General features: G+C 48.6%; 1 protein-coding gene across 1 annotated transcript in view; it reads left to right on the top strand.

The window, feature by feature from the left end:
- LOC135508389 (kinesin-like protein KIF26B) overlaps nucleotides 1-19,857 on the top strand; it is a 233,089-nt gene that overhangs the window by 206,784 nt on the left and 6,448 nt on the right. Inside the window, 1 exon segment of the mRNA XM_064928533.1 lies at nucleotides 9,532-9,731. Within this exon segment, the coding sequence (XP_064784605.1) occupies nucleotides 9,532-9,731 (200 nt within the window).

Below are 19,857 nucleotides of genomic sequence, written 5' to 3'. Positions count from 1 at the left end.
TCTTTTCTCCTCTTGTCTACTCCTCTCTCCCCTCTTTCTCTTTTCTCCTCTTGTCTACTCCTCTCTCTCCCCTCTCTCTTTTCTCCTCTTGTCTTCTCCACTCTCTCCCTCTCTTTCCCTTTTCTCCTCTTGACTACTCCACTCTCTCCCTCTCTTTCTCTTTTCTCCTCTTGTCTACTCCTCTCTCCCCTCTCTTTCTCTTTTCTCCTCTTGTCTACTCCTCTCTCTCCCCTCTCTTTCTCTTTTCTCCTCTTGTCTACTCCTCTCTCCCCTCTCTTTCTCTTTTCTCCTCTTGTCAGCTCCTCTCCCCTCTTTCTCTTTTCTCCTCTTGTCTACTCCTCTCTCCCCTCTCTTTCTCTTTTCTCCTCTTGTCTACTCCTCTCTCCCCTCTCTTTCTCTTTTCTCCTCTTGTCAGCTCCTCTCCCCTCTTTCTCTTTTCTCCTCTTGTCTACTCCTCTCTCTCCCCTCTCTCTATTCTCCTCTTGTCTACTCCACTCTCTCTCTCCTCTCCTTCTCTTTTCTCCTCTTGTCTACTCCACTCTCTCTCTCCTCTCTTTCTATTTTCTCCTCTTGTCTACACCTCTCTTCCCCTCTCTCTTTTCTCCTCTTGTCTACTCCACTCTCTCCCCCTCTTTCTCTTTTCTCCTCTTGTCTACTCCTCTCTCTCCTCTCTCTTTCCCTCCTCTTGTCTACTCCTCTCTCCCCTCTCTTTCTCTTTTCTCCTCTTGTCTACTCCTCTCTCCCCCTCTCTTTCTCTTTTCTCCTCTTGTCTACTCCTCTCTCTCCCTCTCTTTCTCTTTTCTCCTCTTGTCTACTCCACTCTCTCTCCCCTCTCTTTCTCTTTTCTCCTCTTGTCTACTCCTCTCTCCCTCTCTTTTCTCTTTTCTCCTCTTGTCTACTCCTCTCTCTCCCCTCTCTTTCTCTTTTCTCCTCTTGTCTACTCCTCTCTCCCCTCTCTTTCTCTTTTCTCCTCTTGTCAGCTCCTCTCCCCTCTTTCTCTTTTCTCCTCTTGTCTACTCCTCTCTCTCCCCTCTCTTTCTCTTTTCTCCTCTTGTCTACTCCTCTCTCCCTCTCTTTCTCTTTTCTCCTCTTGTCTACTCCTCTCTCCCCTCTCTTTCTCTTTTCTCCTCTTGTCAGCTCCTCTCCCCTCTTTCTCTTTTCTCCTCTTGTCTACTCCTTTCTCCCTCTCTCTTTTCTCCTCTTGTCTACTCCTCTCTCTCTCCTCTCTTTATCTTTTCTCCTCTTGTCTACTCCTCTCTTTCTCTTTTCTTTTTCTCCTCTTGTCTACTCCTCTCTCTCCCTCTCTTTTTCTTTTCTCCTCTTGTCTACTCCACTCTCTCCCTCTCTTTCTCTTTTCTCCTCTTGTCTACTCCACTCCTCTCTCCCCTCTCTTTCTCTTTTCTCCTCTTGTCTACTCCTCTCTCTCCTCTCTCTTTCTCTTTTCTCCTCTTGTCTACTCCTCTCTCTCCCCTCTCTTTCTCTTTTCTCCTCTTGTCTACTCCACTCTCTCTCCCCTCTCTCTTTTCTCCTCTTGTCTACTCCTCTCTCTCCTCTCTCTTTCTCTTTTCTCCTCTTGTCAGCTCCACTCTCCCATCTCTTTCTCTTTTCTCCTCTTGTCTTCCACTCTCTCCCCTTTTCTCCTCCTCTTGTCTACTCCTCTCTCCCCCTCTCCTTTTCTCCTCTTGTCTACTCCTCTCTCTCCCTCTCTTTCTCTTTTCTCCTCTTGTCTACTCCTCTCTCCCCTCTCTTTCTCTTTTCTCCTCTTGTCTACTCCTCTCTCTCCCCTCTCTTTTATTTTCTCCTCTTGTCTACTCCACTCTCTCTCCCCTCTTTCCCTTTTCTCCTCTTGACTACTCCACTCTTCTTTCTCTTTTCTCCTCTTGTCTACTCCTCTCTCTCCCCTCTCTTTCTCTTTTCTCCTCTTGTCTACTCCTCTCTCTCCTCTCTCTTTCTCTTTTCTCCTCTTGTCTACTCCTCTCTCTCCCCTCTCTTTCTCTTTTCTCCTCTTGTCTACTCCACTCTCTCTCCTCTCTCTTTCTCTTTTCTCCTCTTGTCTACTCCTCTCTCCCCTCTTTCTCTTTTCTCCTCTTGTCTACTCCTCTCTCTCCCCTCTCTCTTTTCTCCTTTTGTCTACTCCTTTCTCTCCCCTCTCTTTCTCTTTTCTCCTCTTGTCTACTCCACTCTCTCCTCCTCTTTCTCTTTTCTCCTCTTGTCTACTCCACTCTCTCCCCTCTTTCTCTTTTCTCCTCTTGTCTACTCCACTCTCTCCTCCTCTTTCTCTTTTTCCTCTTGTCTACTCCACTCTCTCTCCCCTCTCTTTCTCTTTTCTCCTCTTGTCTACTCCACTCTCTCCTCTTTCTCTTTTTCTCCTCTTGTCTACTCCACTCTCTCTCCCCTTGTCTACTCCACTCTCTCCTCCTCTTTCTCTTTTCTCCTTTTGTCTACTCCACTCTCTCCCCTCTCTTTCTCTTTTCTTCTCTTGTCTACTCCACTCTCTCCCCTCTCTTTCTCTTTTCTCCTCTTGTCTACTCCACTCTCTCCCCTCTCTTTCTCTTTTCTCCTCTTGTCTACTCCACTCTCTCCCTCTCTTTCTCTTTTCTCCTCTTTCTACTCCACTCTCTCCTCCTCTTTCTCTTTTCTCATCTTGTCTACTCCACTCTCTCCTCCTCTTTCTCTTTTCTCCTATTGTCCACTCCTCTCTCCCTCCTCTTGTCTACTCTTTCTCCTCCTTTTTCTCCTCTTGTCTACTCCACTCTCTCTCCTCTCTCTTTCTCTTTTCTCCTCTTTCTACTCCACTCTCTCCCCTCTCTTTCTCTTTTCTCCTCTTGTCTACTCCACTCTCTCTCTCCTCTCTTTCTCTTTTCTCCTCTTGTCTACTCCACTCTCTCTCTCCTCTTGTCTACTCCACTCTCTCTCTCCTCTCTTTCTATTTTCTCCTCTTGTCTACACCTCTCTCTCCCCCTCTTTCTCTTTTCTCCTCTTGTCTACTCCACTCTCTCTCTCCTCTCTTTCTCTTTTCTCCTCTTGTCTACTCCACTCTCTCTCTTCTCTTTCTATTTTCTCCTCTTGTCTACCCTCTCTCTCTCTTTTCTCCTCCTTTGTCTACTCCTCTCTCCCTCTCTTTCTTTTCTCCTCTTGTCTCCCACTCTCTCCCATCTTTCTCTTTTCTCCTCTTGTCTACTCCACTCTCTCTCCCCTCTCTTTCTCTTTTCTCCTCTTGTCTACTCCACTCTCTCCTCCTCTTTCTCTTTTCTCCTCTTGTCTACTCCACTCTCTCCCCTCTTTCTCTTTTCTCCTCTTGTCTACTCCACTCTCTCTCCTCTCTCTTTCTCTTTTCTCCTCTTGTCTACTCCACTCTCTCCTCCTCTTTCTCTTTTCTAACCTTGTCTACTCCACTCTCTCTCCTCTCTTTCTCTTTTCTCCTCTTGTCTACTCCAGTCTACCCTCTCTCTCTCTCCTCTTTTCTCCTCTTGTCTACTTTCTCCCTCTCCTCTCCTCCACTCTCTCCTCTATTTCTCTTTTCTCCTCTTGTCTACTCCACTCTCTCCCCTCTTTTCTCTTTTTCTCCTCTTGTCTACTCCTCTCTCTCCCCTCTCTTTCTCTTTTCTCCTCTTGTCTACTCCTCTCTCCCCTCTTTCTCTTTTCTCTCTTCTCTCCACTCTCTCCTCTCTTTCTCTTTTCTCCTCTTGTCTACTCCACTCTCTCTCCTCTTTCTCTTTTCTTCTTTGTCTCTTTCTCTCCTCTTTTCTCTTTTCTAACTCTTGTCTACTCCTCTCTCTCCTCTCTTTCTCTTTTCTCCTCTTGTCTACTCCACTCTCTCCCCCTCTTTTCTCTTTTCTCCTCTTGTCTACCTCTCTCTCTCCCCTCTTGTCTACTTTCTCTTTCTCTCTCTCCTCTTGTCTACTCCTCTCTCCCCTCTCTTTCTCTTTTCTCCTCTTGTCAGCTCCTCTCTCTTTCTCTTTTCTCCTCTTGTCTACTCCTCTCTCTCCCCTCTCTTTCTTTTTCTCCTTTTCTCTCCTCTTCCCCTCTCTTTCTCTTTTCTCCTCTTGTCAGTCTCTCTCTCTCCTTGTCTACTCCCCCTCTCTCTCTTTTCTCCTCTTGTCTACTCCTCTCTCTCTCTTTCTCTTTTCTCCTCTTGTCTACTCCTCTCTCTCTCTCTCTCTTTATCTTTTCTCCTCTTGTCTACTCCTCTCCCCTCTCCTCCTCTTGTCTTCCTCTCTTTTCTCCTCTTTGTCTACTCCTCTCTCCCTTTCTCTTTTCTCCTCTTCCTCTCTTTTCTTTCTCTCTCTTGTCTACTCCTCTCTCTCCCTCTCTTTCTCTTTTCTCCTCTTGTCTACTCCTCTCTCTCCCCTCTCTTTCTCTCTCCTCTTGTCTACTCCTCTCTCCCCTCTCTCTCTTTTCTCCTCTTGTCTACTCCTCTCCTCTCTCTTTCTTTTCTCCTCTTGTCTACTCCTCTCTCTCCCTCTCTTTCTCTTTTCTCCTCTTGTCTCTCCTCTCTCTCTTTCTCTTTTCTCCTCTTGTCTACTCCTCTCTCTCCCTCTCTTTCTCTTTTCTCCTCTTGTCTCTCCTCTCTCCCCTCTCTTTCTCTTTTCTCCTCTTGTCTACTCCTCTCTCCCTCTTTCTCTTTTCTCCTCTTGTCTACTCCTCTCTCTCCCTCTCTTTATCTTTTCTCCTCTTGTCTACTCCTCTCTCTCCCTCTCTTTCTCTTTTTCTCCTCTTGTCTACTCCTCTCTCTCCCTCTCTTTCTCTTTTCTCCTCTTGTCTACTCCTCTCTCTCCCCTCTTTTCTCCTTTCTCCTCTCTCCCTCTCTCTTGTCTACTCCCTCTCTCTCCTCCTCTTGTCTACTCCTTCTCCCCCTCTCTTTCTTTTTCTCCTCTTGTCTACTCCACTCTCTCCCCCTCTCTTTCTCTTTTCTCCTCTTTGTCTTCTATTTTCTCCTCCTCTTGTCTACTCTCCCCTCTCTTTCTCTTTTCTCCTCTTGTCTACTCCCTCTCCTCTTTTCTCTTTCTCCTCTTGTCTCTCTCCCCCCTCTTGTCTTTCTCCTCTTGTCACTCTCTCTCTCCCCTCTTTTCTCTTTTCTCCTCTTGTCTACTCCACTCTCTCTCTCTCTCTCTTTCTCCCTCTTTTCTCCTCTTTGTCTACTCCTCTCTCTCCCTCTTTTCTCTTTTCTCCTCTTGTCTACTCCACTCTCTCTCCCCTCTCTTTTCTCTTTTTCTCCTCTTGTCTACTCCCTCTCTCCCTCTCTTTCTCTTTTCTCCTCTTGTCTACTCCTCTCTCCCCTCTCTTTCTCTTTTCTCCTCTTGTCTACTCCTCTCTCTCCTCTCTCTCTTCTCTTTTCTCCTCTTGTCTACTCCTCTCTCCCTCTCTTCTCTTTTCTCCTCTTGTCTCTTGTCTACTCTCTCTCTCTCTCCCTCTTGTCTACTCCTCTCTCTTTTCTCTTTTCTCCTCTTGTCTACTCCACTCCTCTCTCCCCTCTCTTTCTCTTTTCTCCTCTTGTCTACTCCACTCTCTCCCTCTCTTTCTCTTTTCTCCTCTTGTCTACTCCTCTCTCTCCTCCTCTCTCTTTTCTCCTCTTGTCTACTCTCTCTCTCCTCTCTTTCTCTTTCTCCTCTTGTCTACTCCTCTCTCCCCTCTCTCTTTCTCTTTTCTCCTCTTGTCTACTCCTCTCTCCCCTCTCTCTTTTCTCCTCTTGTCTACTCCTCTCTCTCCCTCTCTTTCTCTCTCCTCTTGTCTACTCCTCTTTTCTCCTCCTCTTGTCTACTCCTCTCTCTCCCCTTTCTCTCTCCTCTTGTCTTCTCCTCTTCTTTCTCTTTTCTCTCTTGTCTACTCCTCTCTCTCTTCTCTTTTCTCCTCTTGTCTACTCCTCTCTCTCCTCTCTCTTCTCTTTTCTCCTCTTGTCTACTCCTCTCTCCCCTCTCTCTCTTTTCTCCTCTTGTCTACTCCTCTCTCCCCTCTTTCTCTTTTCTCCTCTTGTCTACTCCTCTCTCTCTCCTCTCTTTCTCTTTTCTCCTCTTGTCTACTCCTCTCTCTCCCTCTCTTTCTCTCTTTCTCCTCTTGTCTACTCTCTCTCCCTCTCTTCTCCTCCTCTTGTCTACTCCACTCTCCCCTCTCTTCTCTTTTCTCCTCTTGTCTCTCCACTCTCTCCCCTCTTTCTCTTTTCTCCTCTTGTCTACTCCTCTCTCCCCTCTCTTCTCCTCCTTTGTCTCTTCTCCCTCTCCTCTTTTCTCCTCTTGTCTACTCCTCTCTCTCCTCTCTCTCTCCTCCTCTTGTCTACTCCTCTCTCTCCCCTCTCTTTCTCTTTTCTCCTCTTGTCTACTCCTCTCTCCCCTCTCTTTCTCTTTTCTCCTCTTGTCAGCTCCTCTCTCCCTCTTTTTCTCTTTTCTCCTCTTGTCTACTCCTCTCTCTCCCCTCTTTTCTCTTTTCTCCTCTTGTCTACTCCACTCTCTCCCTCTCTTTCTCTTTTCTCCTCTTGTCTACTCCTCTCTCTCTTTCTCTTTTCTCCTCTTGTCTACTCCTCTCTCTCCCTCTCTTTCTCTTTTCTCCTCTTGTCTACTCCTCTCCTCCCCTCTCTTTCTCTTTTCTCCTCTTGTCTACTCTCTCCTCCTCTTTCTCTTTTCTCCTCTTGTCTACTCCTCTCTTCTCTTTCTCTTTTCTCCTCTTGTCTACTCCTCTCTCCCCTCTTTCTCTTTTCTCCTTTGTCTCTCCTTGTCTCCCTCTCCTCCTCTCTCCCCTCTCTTTCTCTTTTCTCCTCTTGTCTACTCCACTCTCTCCCTCTCTTTCTCTTTTTCTCCTCTTGTCTACTCCACTCTCTCTCCCCTCTCTTTCTCTTTTCTCCTCTTGTCTACTCCACTCTCTCTCCTCTCTTTCTTTTCTCCTCTTGTCTACTCCTCTCTCTCCTCTCTTTCTCTTTTCTCCTCTTGTCTACTCCTCACTCTCTCTCCTCTCTTTCTCTTTTCTCCTCTTGTCTACTCCACTCTCTCCCCTCTCTTTCTCTTTTCTCCTCTTGTCTACTCCTCTCTCTCCTCTCTCCTCTTTTCTCCTCTTGTCTACTCCTCTCTCTCCCTCCTCTTTCTCTTTTCTCCTCTTGTCTACTCCACTCTCTCCCCTCTCCTTCTCTCTCTTGTCTACTCTCTCCCCTCTTTCTCTTCTCCTCTTCTCTCTCCCTCTCTTTCTCTTTTCTCCTCTTGTCCTCCTCTCTCCTCCTCTCTTCTCTTTTCTCCTCTTGTCTACTCCTCTCCTCTCCTTTCTCTTTTCTCCTCTTGTCTACTCCTCTCTCTACCCTCTCTCTTTCTCTTTCTCCTCTTGTCTACTCCTCTCTCCCCCTCTCTTTCTCTTTTCTCCTCTTGTCTACTCCTCTCTCTCCCCTCTTTCTCTTTTCTCCTCTTGTCTCCTCTCTCTCTCCCTCTTTCTTTCTCCTCTTGTCTACTCCACTTTTCTCTCTACTCCACTCTCTCCCTTCTCTTTTCTCCTCTTGTCTACTCCCCTCCTCTTTCTCTTTTCTCCTCTTGTCTACTCCACTCTCTCCCTCTCTTTCTCTTTTCTCCTCTTGTCTACTCTCTCTCCTCTCTTTCTCTTTTCTCCTCTTGTCTACTCCACTCTCTCTCCTCTCTTTCTCTTTTCTCCTTTTCTACCTCTCTCCTCCTCTTTCTCTTTTCTCCTCTTGTCTACTCCACTCTCTCCTCCTTTCTCTCTCTTTGTCTATTTTCTCCTCTTTCTCTTTTCTCCTCTTGTCTACTCCACTCTCTCTCTCTTTCTTTTTTCTCCTCTTGTCTACTCTCTCTCCCTCCTCTTTCTCTTTTCTCCTCTTGTCTACTCCTCTCTCTCCCCTCTCTTTCTCTTTTCTTCTCTTGTCTACTCCTCTCTCTCCCCTCTCTTTCTCCTCCTCTTGTCTACTCCACTCTCTCCCCTCTCTTTCTCTTTTCTCCTCTTGTCTACTCCACTCTCTCCCTCTCTTTCTCTTTTCTCCTCTTGTCTACTCCACTCTCTCCTCCTCTTTCTCTTTTCACCTATTGTCCACTCCTCTTTCTCTTTTCTCCTCTTGTCTACACCACTCTCTCCCTCTCTTTCTCTTTTCTCCTCTTTCTCTCCACTCTCTCTCCCCTCTCTTTCTCTTTTCTCCTCTTGTCTACTCCACTCTCTCTCACCTCTCTTTCTCTTTTCTCCTCTTGTCTACTCCACTCTCTCTCCCCTCTCTTTCTATTTTCTCCTCTTGTCTACTCCACTCTCTCTCTCCTCTCTTTCTATTTTCTCCTCTTGTCTACTCCACTCTCTCCCATCTTTCTCTTTTCTCCTCTTGTCTACTCCACTCTCTCTCCCCTCTCTTTCTATTTTCTCCTCTTGTCTCTCCACTCTCTCCCCCTCTCTTTCTATTTTCTTCTCTCTTTTCCCATCTTTCTCTTTTCTCCTCTTGTCTACTCCTCTCTCTCTCCCCTCTCTTTCTCTTTTCTCCTCTTGTCTACTCCACTCTCTCTCCCCTCTTTCTCTTTTCTCCTCTTGTCTACTCCACTCTCTCCCCTCCTCTTTCTCTTTTCTCCTCTTGTCTACTCCACTCTCTCTCCTCTCTCTTTCTCTTTTCTCCTCTTGTCTACTCCACTCTCTCCTCCTCTTTCTCTTTTCTAACCTTGTCTACTCCACTCTCTCTCCTCTCTTTCTCTTTTCTCCTCTTGTCTACTCCACTCTCTCCTCTCTCTTTCTCTTTTCTCCTCTTGTCTACTCCTCTCTCTCCCCTCTCTTTCTCTTTTCTCCTCTTGTCTACTCCTCTCTCTCCCCTCTCTTTCTCTCTTCTCCTCCACTCTCTCCTCTATTTCTCTTTTCTCCTCTTGTCTACTCCTGTCTCTTATCTTGTGTTTTTCTGTTCTGCTGCGTTTTCTCCCAGTCTCGTTTCTTCTCTACTGTTCTCTCTCCTCTCTTCTGCTCTCCCCATCTTCACTCAGAACCATTCATTTTGTTCTCTCCTCTCTTCTGCTCTCCACATGTTCACTCAGAACCATTCATTTTGTTCTCTCCTCTCTTCTGCTCTCCACATGTTCACTCAGAACCATTCATTTTGTTCTCTCCTCTCTTCTGCTCTCCACATGTTCACTCAGAACCATTCATTTTGTTCTCTCCTCTCCTCTGCTCTCCACATCTTCACTCAGAACCATTCATTTTGTTCTCCCCTCCCCGACTCTCCCTCTATAACTCATGAGTACTGGATTAGAGTAGTTGGCAGTATGCTGTCAGTATGCTGGTGTTCTGACCCAGTCACAGATGTAGATATGTGTTCTGTCACAGTCACAATGTAGAGAAGTGTCCTGTTGGTGATAGGATACTAAATCTACTCAATTCTACATGTTCTGATGAATGCTTTTTCATGTTGAGCATTTAAATGTTGAGCATTTAAATTAAAATTGATACATTCTACTTAGCAACAACTATACCGAAAAGTAATATTATTCTCCTAGTATCCCAGTTAACTGTGTGTGTGTGTGTGTGTGTGTGTGTGTGTGTGTGTGTGTGTGTGTGTGTGCGTGTGTGTGTGTGTGTGTCCAGGTACCCAGCGTCGTCGTCTGATTCCCAGCCTGACCCCGGACTTGTCCTCTCCGGTCAGGAAGCCTGCCATCAGCCCAGGTGTACGCTGGGTAGACGGGCCGCTACGCCCCGCCCCCAGGGGAACCACAGAACCCTTCGAAATAAAGGTCTACGAGATAGACGACGTGGAGCGCATGCAGAGGAGAGAGAGAGGCAACAAGGTGAGACAGAGAGAGATGGAGACAGAGAGAGATGGAGACAGAGAGAGATGGAGACAGAGAGAGATGGAGACGTAGAGAGAGATGGAGACGTAGAGAGAGATGGAGACGTAGAGAGAGATGGAGATGTAGAGAGAGATGGAGAAGTAGAGAGAGATGGAGACGTAGAGAGAGATGGAGACGTAGACAGATGGAGACGTACAGAGAGATGGAGACGTAGAGAGAGATGGAGAAGTAGAGAGAGATGGAGACGTAGAGAGATGGAGACGTAGAGAGATGGAGACGTAGACAGATGGAGACATAGAGAGATGGAGACGTAGAGAGATGGAGACGTAGAGAGAGATGGAGACGTAGACCGATGGAGACGTAGAGAGATGGAGACGTAGAGAGATATGGAGACGTAGAGAGATATGGAGACGTAGAGAGATATGGAGACGTAGAGAGATATGGAGACGTAGAGAGAGATGGAGACGTAGAGAGAGATGGAGACGTAGAGAGAGATGGAGACGTAGAGAGAGATGGAGACGTAGAGAGAGATGGAGACGTAGAGAGATATGGAGACGTAGAGAGATATGGAGACGTAGAGAGATATGGAGACGTAGAGAGAGATGGAGACGTAGAGAGAGATGGAGACGTAGAGAGAGATGGAGACGTAGAGAGATATGGAGACGTAGAGAGAGATGGAGACGTAGAGAGAGAGGGAGACGTAGAGAGAGAGGGAGACGTAGAGAGAGAGGGAGACGTAGAGAGAGATGGAGACGTAGAGAGAGATGGAGACGTAGAGAGAGATGGAGACGTAGAGAGATGGAGACGTAGAGAGAGATAGAGAGATGGAGACGTAGAGAGATGGAGACGTAGAGAGAGATGGAGACGTAGAGAGATGGAGACGTAGAGAGAGATGGAGACGTCTCCCCATGGAGACGTGGAGAGAGATGGAGACGTAGAGAGATGGAGACGTCTCTTCTGGAGACGTAGAGATGGAGACGTAGAGAGATGGAGACGTAGAGAGAGATGGAGACGTAGAGAGATGGAGACGTAGAGAGATGGAGATTAGAGAGAGATGGAGACGTAGAGAGATGGAGACGTAGAGAGATGGAGACGTAGAGAGATGGAGATAGAGAGAGATGGAGACGTAGAGAGATGGAGACGTGAGAGATGGAGACGTGAGAGAGATGGAGACGTAGAGATGGAGACGTAGAGAGAGATGGAGACGTAGAGAGAGATGGAGACGTAGAGAGAGATGGAGACGTAGAGAGAGATGGAGACGTAGAGAGATGGAGACGTAGAGAGATGGAGACGTAGAGAGAGATGGAGACGTAGAGAGAGATGGAGACGTAGAGAGAGATGGAGACGTAGAGAGAGATGGAGACGTAGAGAGAGATGGAGACGTAGAGAGATGGAGACGTAGAGAGATGGAGACGTAGAGAGAGATGGAGACGTAGAGAGAGATGGAGACGTAGAGAGAGATGGAGACGTAGAGAGAGATGGAGACGTAGAGAGAGATGGAGACGTAGAGAGATATGGAGACGTAGAGAGAGATGGAGACGGAGAGAGATGGAGACGGAGAGAGATGGAGACGGAGAGAGATGGAGACGGAGAGCGATGGAGACGGAGAGAGAGATGGAGACGTAGAGAGAGATGGAGACGGAGACAGATGGAGACGGAGAGAGAGATGGAGACGGAGAGAGAGATGGAGACGGAGAGAGAGATGGAGACGGAGAGAGATGGAGACGTAGAGAGATGGAGACGTGGAGAGATGGAGACATAGAGAGAGATGGAGACGTAGAGAAATGGAGACGTAGAGAGATGGAGACGTAGAGAAATGGAGACGTAGAGAGATGGAGACGTAGAGAGAGATGGAGACGTAGAGAGAGATGGAGACGTAGAGAGAGATGGAGACTTAGAGAGATGGAGACGTAGAGAGATGGAGACGTAGAGAGATGGAGATGGAGACGTAGAGAGAGATGGAGACGTAGAGAAATGGAGACGTAGAGAGAGATGGAGACGTAGAGAGAGATGGAGACGTAGAGAGATGGAGACGTAGAGAGAGATGGAGACGTAGAGAGAGATGGAGACGTAGAGAGAGATGGAGAGAGATGGAGACGTAGAGAGATGGAGACGTAGAGAGATGGAGACGTAGAGAGATGGAGACGTAGAGAGAGATGGAGACGTAGAGAGAGATGGAGACGTAGAGTGAGATGGAGACGTAGAGAGAGATGGAGACGTAGAGAGAGATGGAGACGTAGAGAGATGGAGACGTAGAGAGATGAGACGTAGACAGATGGAGACGGAGAGAGATGGAGACGGAGAGAGATGGAGACGTAGAGAGATGGAGACGTAGAGAGAGATGGAGGCGTAGAGAGAGATGCAGACGTAGAGAGAGATGGAGACGTAGAGAGAGATGGAGACGTAGAGAGATGGAGACGTAGAGAGAGATGGAGACGTAGAGAGAGATGGAGACGTAGACTGATGGACACGTAGAGAGATGGAGACGTAGACAGATGGAGACGTAGAGAGATGGAGACGTGGAGAGATATGGAGACGTAGAGAGATGGAGACTTAGAGAGATGGAGAAGTAGACAGATGGAGACGTAGAGAGATGGAGACGTAGAGAGATGGAGACGTAGAGAGATGGTGACGAAGAGAGATGGAGACGTAGAGAGAGATGGAGACGTAGAGAGAGATGGAGACGTAGAGGGAGACGGAGAGAGAGATGGAGACGTAGAGAGATGGAGACGTGAGAGATATAAGAGACGTAGAGAAAGATGGAGACGTAGAGAGATGGAGACGTAGAGAGAGATGGAGACGTAGAGATGGAGAGAGAGAGATGGAGACGTAGAGAGATGGAGACGTAGAGATGGAGACGTAGAGAGATGGAGACGTAGAGAGAGATGGAGACGTAGACAGATGGAGACGGAGAGAGAGATGGAGACGTAGAGAGATGGAGACGTAGAGGGAGATGGAGACGTAGAGAGAGTTGGAGACGTAGAGATGGAGACGAGAGATGGAGACGTAGAGAGAGATGGAGACGTAGAGAGAGATGGAGACGTAGAGAGAGGAGACGGAGAGAGATGGAGACGGAGAGAGATGGAGACGGAGAGAGATGGAGACGGAGAGAGATGGAGACGTAGAGAGATGGAGACGGAGAGAGAGATGGGGACGTAGAGAGATGGAGACGGAGACAGATGGAGACGGAGAGAGATGGAGACGGAGAGAGAGATGGAGACGGAGAGATGGAGACGTAGAGAGATGGAGACGTAGAGAGATGGAGACGTAGAGAGATGGAGACGTAGAGAGATGGAGATGAGAGATGGAGACGTAGAGAGATGGAGACGTAGAGAGATGGAGATGTAGAGAGAGATGGAGACGTAGAGAGATGGAGACGTAGAGAGATGGAGACGTAGAGAGGAGATGGAGAGATGGAGAGAGAGATGGAGACGTAGAGACATGGAGACGTAGAGAGAGATGGAGACGTAGAGAGAGATGGAGACGTAGAGAGATGGAGACGCGGAGAGATGGAGACGTAGAGAGAGATGGAGACGTAGAGAGAGATGGAGACGTAGAGAGATGGAGACGTAGAGAGAGAGATGGAGACGTAGAGAGAGATGGAGACGTAGAGAGAGATGGAGACGTAGAGAGATGGAGACGTAGAGAGATGGAGACGTAGAGAGAGATGGAGACGTAGAGAGATGGAGACGTGAGATGGAGACGTAGAGAGAGATGGAGACGTAGAGAGAGATGGAGACGTAGAGAGATGGAGACGTAGAGAGATGGAGACGTAGAGAGAGATGGAGACGTAGAGAGAGATGGAGACGTAGAGAGATGGAGACGTAGAGAGAGATGGAGACGTAGAGAGAGATGGAGACGTAGAGAGAGATGGAGACGTAGAGAGATGGAGACGTAGAGATGGAGACGAGAGAGATGGAGACGTAGAGAGAGATGGAGATGGAGAGATGGAGACGTAGAGAGAGATGGAGACGTAGAGAGAGATGGAGACGTAGAGAGATATGGAGACGTAGAGAGATATGGAGACGTAGAGAGAGATGGAGACGGAGAGAGATGGAGACGGAGAGAGATGGAGACGGAGAGAGATGGAGACGGAGAGCGATGGAGACGGAGAGAGAGATGGAGACGTAGAGAGAGATGGAGACGGAGACAGATGGAGACGGAGAGAGAGATGGAGACGGAGAGAGAGATGGAGACGGAGAGAGATGGAGACGTAGAGAGATGGAGACATAGAGAGAGATGGAGACGTAGAGAAATGGAGACGTAGAGAGATGGAGACGTAGAGAAATGGAGACGTAGAGAGATGGAGACGTAGAGAGAGATGGAGACGTAGAGAGAGATGGAGACGTAGAGAGAGATGGAGACGTAGAGAGAGATGGAGACGTAGAGAGAGATGGAGACTTAGAGAGATGGAGACGTAGAGAGATGGAGACGTAGAGAGATGGAGACGTAGAGAGATGGAGACATAGAGAGAGATGGAGACGTAGAGAAATGGAGACGTAGAGAGAGATGGAGACGTAGAGAAATGGAGACGTAGAGAGAGATGGAGACGTAGAGAGAGATGGAGACGTAGAGAAAGATGGAGACGTAGAGAGAGATGGAGACGTAGAGAGATGGAGACGTAGAGAGAGATGGAGACGTAGAGAGAGATGGAGACGTAGAGAGATGGAGACGTAGAGAGATGGAGACGTAGAGAGAGATGGAGACGTAGAGAGAGATGGAGACGTAGAGAGAGATGGAGACGTAGAGAGAGATGGAGACGTGAGAGAGATGGAGACGTAGAGAGAGATTGAGACGTAGACAGATGGAGACGGAGAGAGATGGAGACGGAGAGAGATGGAGACGTAGAGAGATGGAGACGTAGAGAGAGATGGAGGCGTAGAGAGAGATGCAGACGTAGAGAGAGATGGAGACGTAGAGAGAGATGGAGACGTAGAGAGATGGAGACGTAGAGAGAGATGGAGACGTAGAGAGAGATGGAGACGTAGACTGATGGACACGTAGAGAGATGGAGACGTAGACAGATGGAGACGTAGAGAGATGGAGACGTGGAGAGATATGGAGACGTAGAGAGATGGAGACTTAGAGAGATGGAGAAGTAGAGAGATGGAGACGTAGAGAGATGGAGACGTAGAGAGAGATGGAGACGTAGAGAGAGATGGAGACGTAGAGGGAGACGGAGAGAGAGATGGAGACGTAGAGAGAGATGGAGACGTAGAGAGATATAAGAGACGTAGAGAAAGATGGAGACGTAGAGAGATGGAGACGTAGAGAGAGATGGAGACGTAGAGAGATGGAGACGTAGAGAGAGATGGAGACGTAGAGAGAGATGGAGACGTAGACAGATGGAGACGTAGAGAGATGGAGACGTAGAGAGAGATGGAGACGTAGACAGATGGAGACGGAGAGAGAGATGGAGACGTAGAGAGAGATGGAGACGTAGAGGGAGATGGAGACGTAGAGAGAGTTGGAGACGTAGAGAGATGGAGACGTAGAGAGATGGAGACTTAGAGAGAGATGGAGACGTAGAGAGAGATGGAGACGTAGAGAGAGATGGAGACGTAGAGAGATGGAGACGGAGAGAGATGGAGACGGAGAGAGATGGAGACGGAGAGAGATGGAGACGGAGAGAGATGGAGACGTAGAGAGATGGAGACGGAGAGAGAGATGGGGACGTAGAGAGAGATGGAGACGGAGACAGATGGAGACGGAGAGAGAGATGGAGACGGAGAGAGAGATGGAGACGGAGAGAGAGATGGAGACGTAGAGAGATGGAGACGTAGAGAGATGGAGACGTAGAGAGATGGAGACGTAGAGAGATGGAGACGTAGAGAGATGGAGACGTAGAGAGATGGAGACGTAGAGATATGAAGACGTAGAGAGAGATGGAGACGTAGAGAGAGATGGAGAGAGAGATGGAGACGTAGAGAGATGGAGACGTAGAGAGATGGAGACGTAGAGAGAGATGGAGACGTAGAGAGATGGAGACGTAGAGAGAGATGGAGACGTAGAGAGAGATGGAGACGTAGAGAGAGATGGAGACGTAGAGAGATGGAGACGTAGAGAGATGGAGACGTAGAGAGATGGAGACGAAGAGAGATGGAGACGTAGAGAGAGATGGAGACGTAGAGGGAGATGGAGACGTAGACAGATGGAGACGTAGAGAGAGATGGAGACGTAGAGAGAGATGGAGACGTAGACAGATGGAGACGTACAGAGAGATGGAGACGTAGAGAGATGGAGACGTAGAGAGATGGAGACGTAGAGAGATGGAGACGTAGAGAGAGATGGAGACGTAGAGAGAGATGGAGACGTAGAGAGAGATGGAGACGTAGAGAGAGATGGAGACTTAGAGAGAGATGGAGACGTAGAGAGAGATGGAGACGTAGAGAGAGATGGAGACGTAGAGAGATGGAGACGTAGAGAGAGATGGAGACGTAGAGAGAGATGGAGACGTAGAGAGAGATGGAGACGTAGAGAGATGGAGACGTAGAGAGAGATGGAGACGTAGAGAGATGGAGACGTAGAGAGAGATGGAGACGTAGACAGATGGAGACGGAGAGAGAGATGGAGACGTAGAGAGATGGAGACGTAGAGAGAGATGGAGAGAGAGATGGAGACGTAGAGAGAGATGGAGACGTAGAGGGAGATGGAGACGTAGAGGGAGATGGAGACGTAGAGGGAGATGGAGACGTAGAGAGAGATGGAGACGTAGAGAGAGATGGAGACGTAGAGAGAGATGGAGACGTAGAGAGAGATGGAGACGTAGAGAGAGATGGAGACGTAGAGAGAGATGGAGACGGAGAGAGATGGAGACGTAGAGAGATGGAGACGTAGAGAGATGGAGACGTAGAGAGATGGAGACGGCGAGAGAGATGGAGACGTAGAGAGAGATGGAGACGGAGACAGATGGAGACGGAGAGAGAGATGGAGACGGAGAGAGAGATGGAGACGTAGAGAGATGGAGACGTAGAGAGAGATGGAGACGTAGAGAGAGATGGAGACGTAGAGAAATGGAGACGTAGAGAGATGGAGACGTAGAGAGAGATGGAGACGTAGAGAGAGATGGAGACGTAGAGCGAGATGTAGACGTAGAGAGAGATGTAGACGTAGAGAGAGATGGAGACGTAGAGAGAGATGGAGACGGAGAGAGAGATGGAGACGGAGAGAGATGGAGACGGAGAGAGAGATGGAGACGTAGAGAGAGATGGAGACGGAGACAGATGGAGACGTAGAGAGAGATGGAGACGTAGAGAGATGGAGACGGAGAGAGAGATGGAGACGTAGAGAGAGATGGAGACGAAGACAGATGGAGACGGAGACAGATGGAGACGTAGAGAGAGATGGAGACGGAGACAGAGATGGAGACGGAGAGAGAGATGGAGAGAGAGATGGAGACGTAGAGAGATGGAGACGTAGAGAGAGATGGAGACGTAGAGAGAGATGGAGACGTAGAGAGATGGAGACGTAGAGAGATGGAGACGTAGAGAGAGATGGAGATGTGGAGAGAGATGGAGACGGAGACAGATGGAGGGAGGGGAAGGGAGAGGGAGGGAAAGATAAGCGAGGGGGAGAGAGATGGAGGGAGAGAGATGGATGGAGAGAGAGATGGATGGATGGAGATGGAGGGAGAGGAAGAGAGATGGAGGAGAGAGAGGTGGAGCAGAGGGAGAGAGAAATGAAGCAAGGTGATAGAGAGGAAAGGATGGAGGGGTAACCTCGCCCCCAGGCTACAGAGCACGTAAGCCTGGGATATCAACCACTCTGAATTGGTCGTAGTGGGAGTGACCATAGAATTATATGGGAGTGACCTACCGAGTAAAGTATTTGTCATTTCATTTTAGTGAATCACACAACTGCAAGAGGCACGGTTCTGTGCTTGTGGTGTGCTAGCATACAGGGAGCGTTAGGGAGGAAGATGGGAGATGATTGGTTGGTAGATTGGCCAATTAAACCAATAGAATTGGCCTAATCTGTTTAATTCTACATCCCTCTCTGTATTCAATGGCTAATGAAGGCCAAGTTTAACGGGTTGCGCATTTGGGCAGAAGCTTCTGTCAATGAGATTAGGTGGAGGGAGATGAAGGATGGTGAGAGAGAGGTAGAGGAGAGAGAGAGAGGAAGGGAACAAGGTGAGCGATAGAGGTAGAGGAGAGGGAGAGAGGAAGGGAACAAGGTGAGTGATAGAGAGGTAGAGGAGAGGGAGAGAGGAAGGGAACAAGGTGAGTGATTGAGAGGTAGAGGAGAGGGAGACAGGAAGGGAACAAGGTGAGTGATAGAGAGGTAGAGGAGAGGGAGAGAGGAAGGGAACAAGGTGAGATATAGAGGGGTAGATGAGAGGGAGAGAGGAAGGGAACAAGGTGAGCGATAGAGAGGTAGAGGAGAGGGAGAGAGGAAGGGAACAAGGTGAGAGATAGAGGGAGAGAGGAAGGGAACAAGGTGAGTGATAGAGAGGTAGAGGAGTGGGAGAGAGGAAGGGAACAAGGTGAGCGATAGAGAGGTAGAGGAGAGGGAGAGAGGAAGAGAACAAGGTGAGCGATAGAGAGGTAGAGGAGAGGGAGAGAGGAAGGGAACAAGGTGAGTGATAGAGAGGTAGAGGAGAGGGAGAGAGGAAGGGAACAAGGTGAGTGATAGAGAGGTAGAGGAGAGGGAGAGAGGAAGGGAACAAGGTGAGCGATAGAGAGGTAGAGGAGAGGGAGAGAGGAAGGGAACAAGGTGAGTGATAGAGAGGTAGAGGAGAGGGAGAGAGGAAGGGAACAAGGTGAGTGATAGAGAGGTAGAGGAGAGGGAGAGAGGAAGGGAACAAGGTGAGTGATAGAGAGGGAGAGGAGAGGGAGAGAGGAAGGGAACAAGGTGAGCGATAGAGAGGTAGAGGAGAGGGAGAGAGGAAGGGAACAAGGTGAGCGATAGAGAGGTAGAGGAGAGGGAGAGAGGAAGGGAACACGGTGAGCGATAGAGAGGTAGAGGAGAGGGAGAGAGGAAGGGAACAAGGTGAGTGATAGAGAGGTAGAGGAGAGGGAGAGAGGAAGGGAACAAGGTGAGTGATAGAGAGGTAGAGGAGAGGGAGAGAGGAAGGGAACAAGGTGAGTGATAGAGAGGCAGAGGAGAGGGAGAGAGGAAGGGAACAAGGTGAGAAATAGAGAGGTAGAGGAGAGGGAGAGAGGAAGGGAACAAGGTGAGCGATAGAGAGGTAGAGGAGAGGGAGAGAGGAAGGGAACAAGGTGAGAGATAGAGAGGAGAGGAGAGGGAGGGAGATAAGGATGGTAGTGGAGGAATAAAAAAATCTGCAAAATATTGGAAGAGAAAATGTAACCAGGGCATTTAGTTCCAAACACATGACGTTGAACAACATAATCCTCTTAATGCTGTTAGTTTCCTAGTAGTATATTTAATAGTTGTTGTTTTATGGAGTGACTTATGTACTTGGCATGTTCCAGTCTATACCTGGCCAACATGGTACTCCTCTCCTCATAACACTCTCTCTGTTCTCTGTCTAATGAGAACTTCCCAGACCTACAGTCTGGCTGAAGTCCTGATCCACCAACTCCCTCTTTCTCTCCTCTGGACCTTTCTCTCTCCCTCTTTCTCTCCTCTGGACCTTTCTCTCTCCCTCTTTCTCTCCTCTGGACCTTTCTCTCTCCCTCTTTCTCTCCTCTGGACCTTTCTCTCTCCCTCTTTCTCTCCTCTGGACCTTTCTCTCTCCCTCTTTCTCTCCTCTGGACCTTTCTCTCCCTCTTTCTCTCCTCTGGACCTTTCTCTCTCCCTCTTCTCTCCTCTGGACCTTTCTCTCTCCCTCTTTCTCCTCTGGACCTTTCTCTCTCCCTCTTTCTCTCCTCTGGACCTTTCTCTCTCCCTCTTTCTCTCCTCTGGACCTTTCTCTCTCCCTCTTTCTCTCCTCTGGACCTTTCTCTCTCCCTCTTTCTCTCCTCTGGACCTTTCTCTCTCCCTCTTTCTCTCCTCTGGACCTTTCTCTCTCCCTCTTTCTCTCCTCTGGACCTTTCTCTCTCCCTCTTTCTCTCCTCTGACCTTTCTCTCTCCCTCTTTCTCTCCTCTGGACCTTTCTCTCTCCCTCTTTCTCTCCTCTGGACCTTTCTCTCTCCCTCTTTCTCTCCTCTGGACCTTT

The sequence above is a fragment of the Oncorhynchus masou genome, chromosome 21 (assembly GCF_036934945.1).
Source record: "Oncorhynchus masou masou isolate Uvic2021 chromosome 21, UVic_Omas_1.1, whole genome shotgun sequence".
Lineage (NCBI taxonomy): Eukaryota > Metazoa > Chordata > Actinopteri > Salmoniformes > Salmonidae > Oncorhynchus > Oncorhynchus masou.
This window is presented reverse-complemented; position numbering and strand designations above follow the sequence as displayed.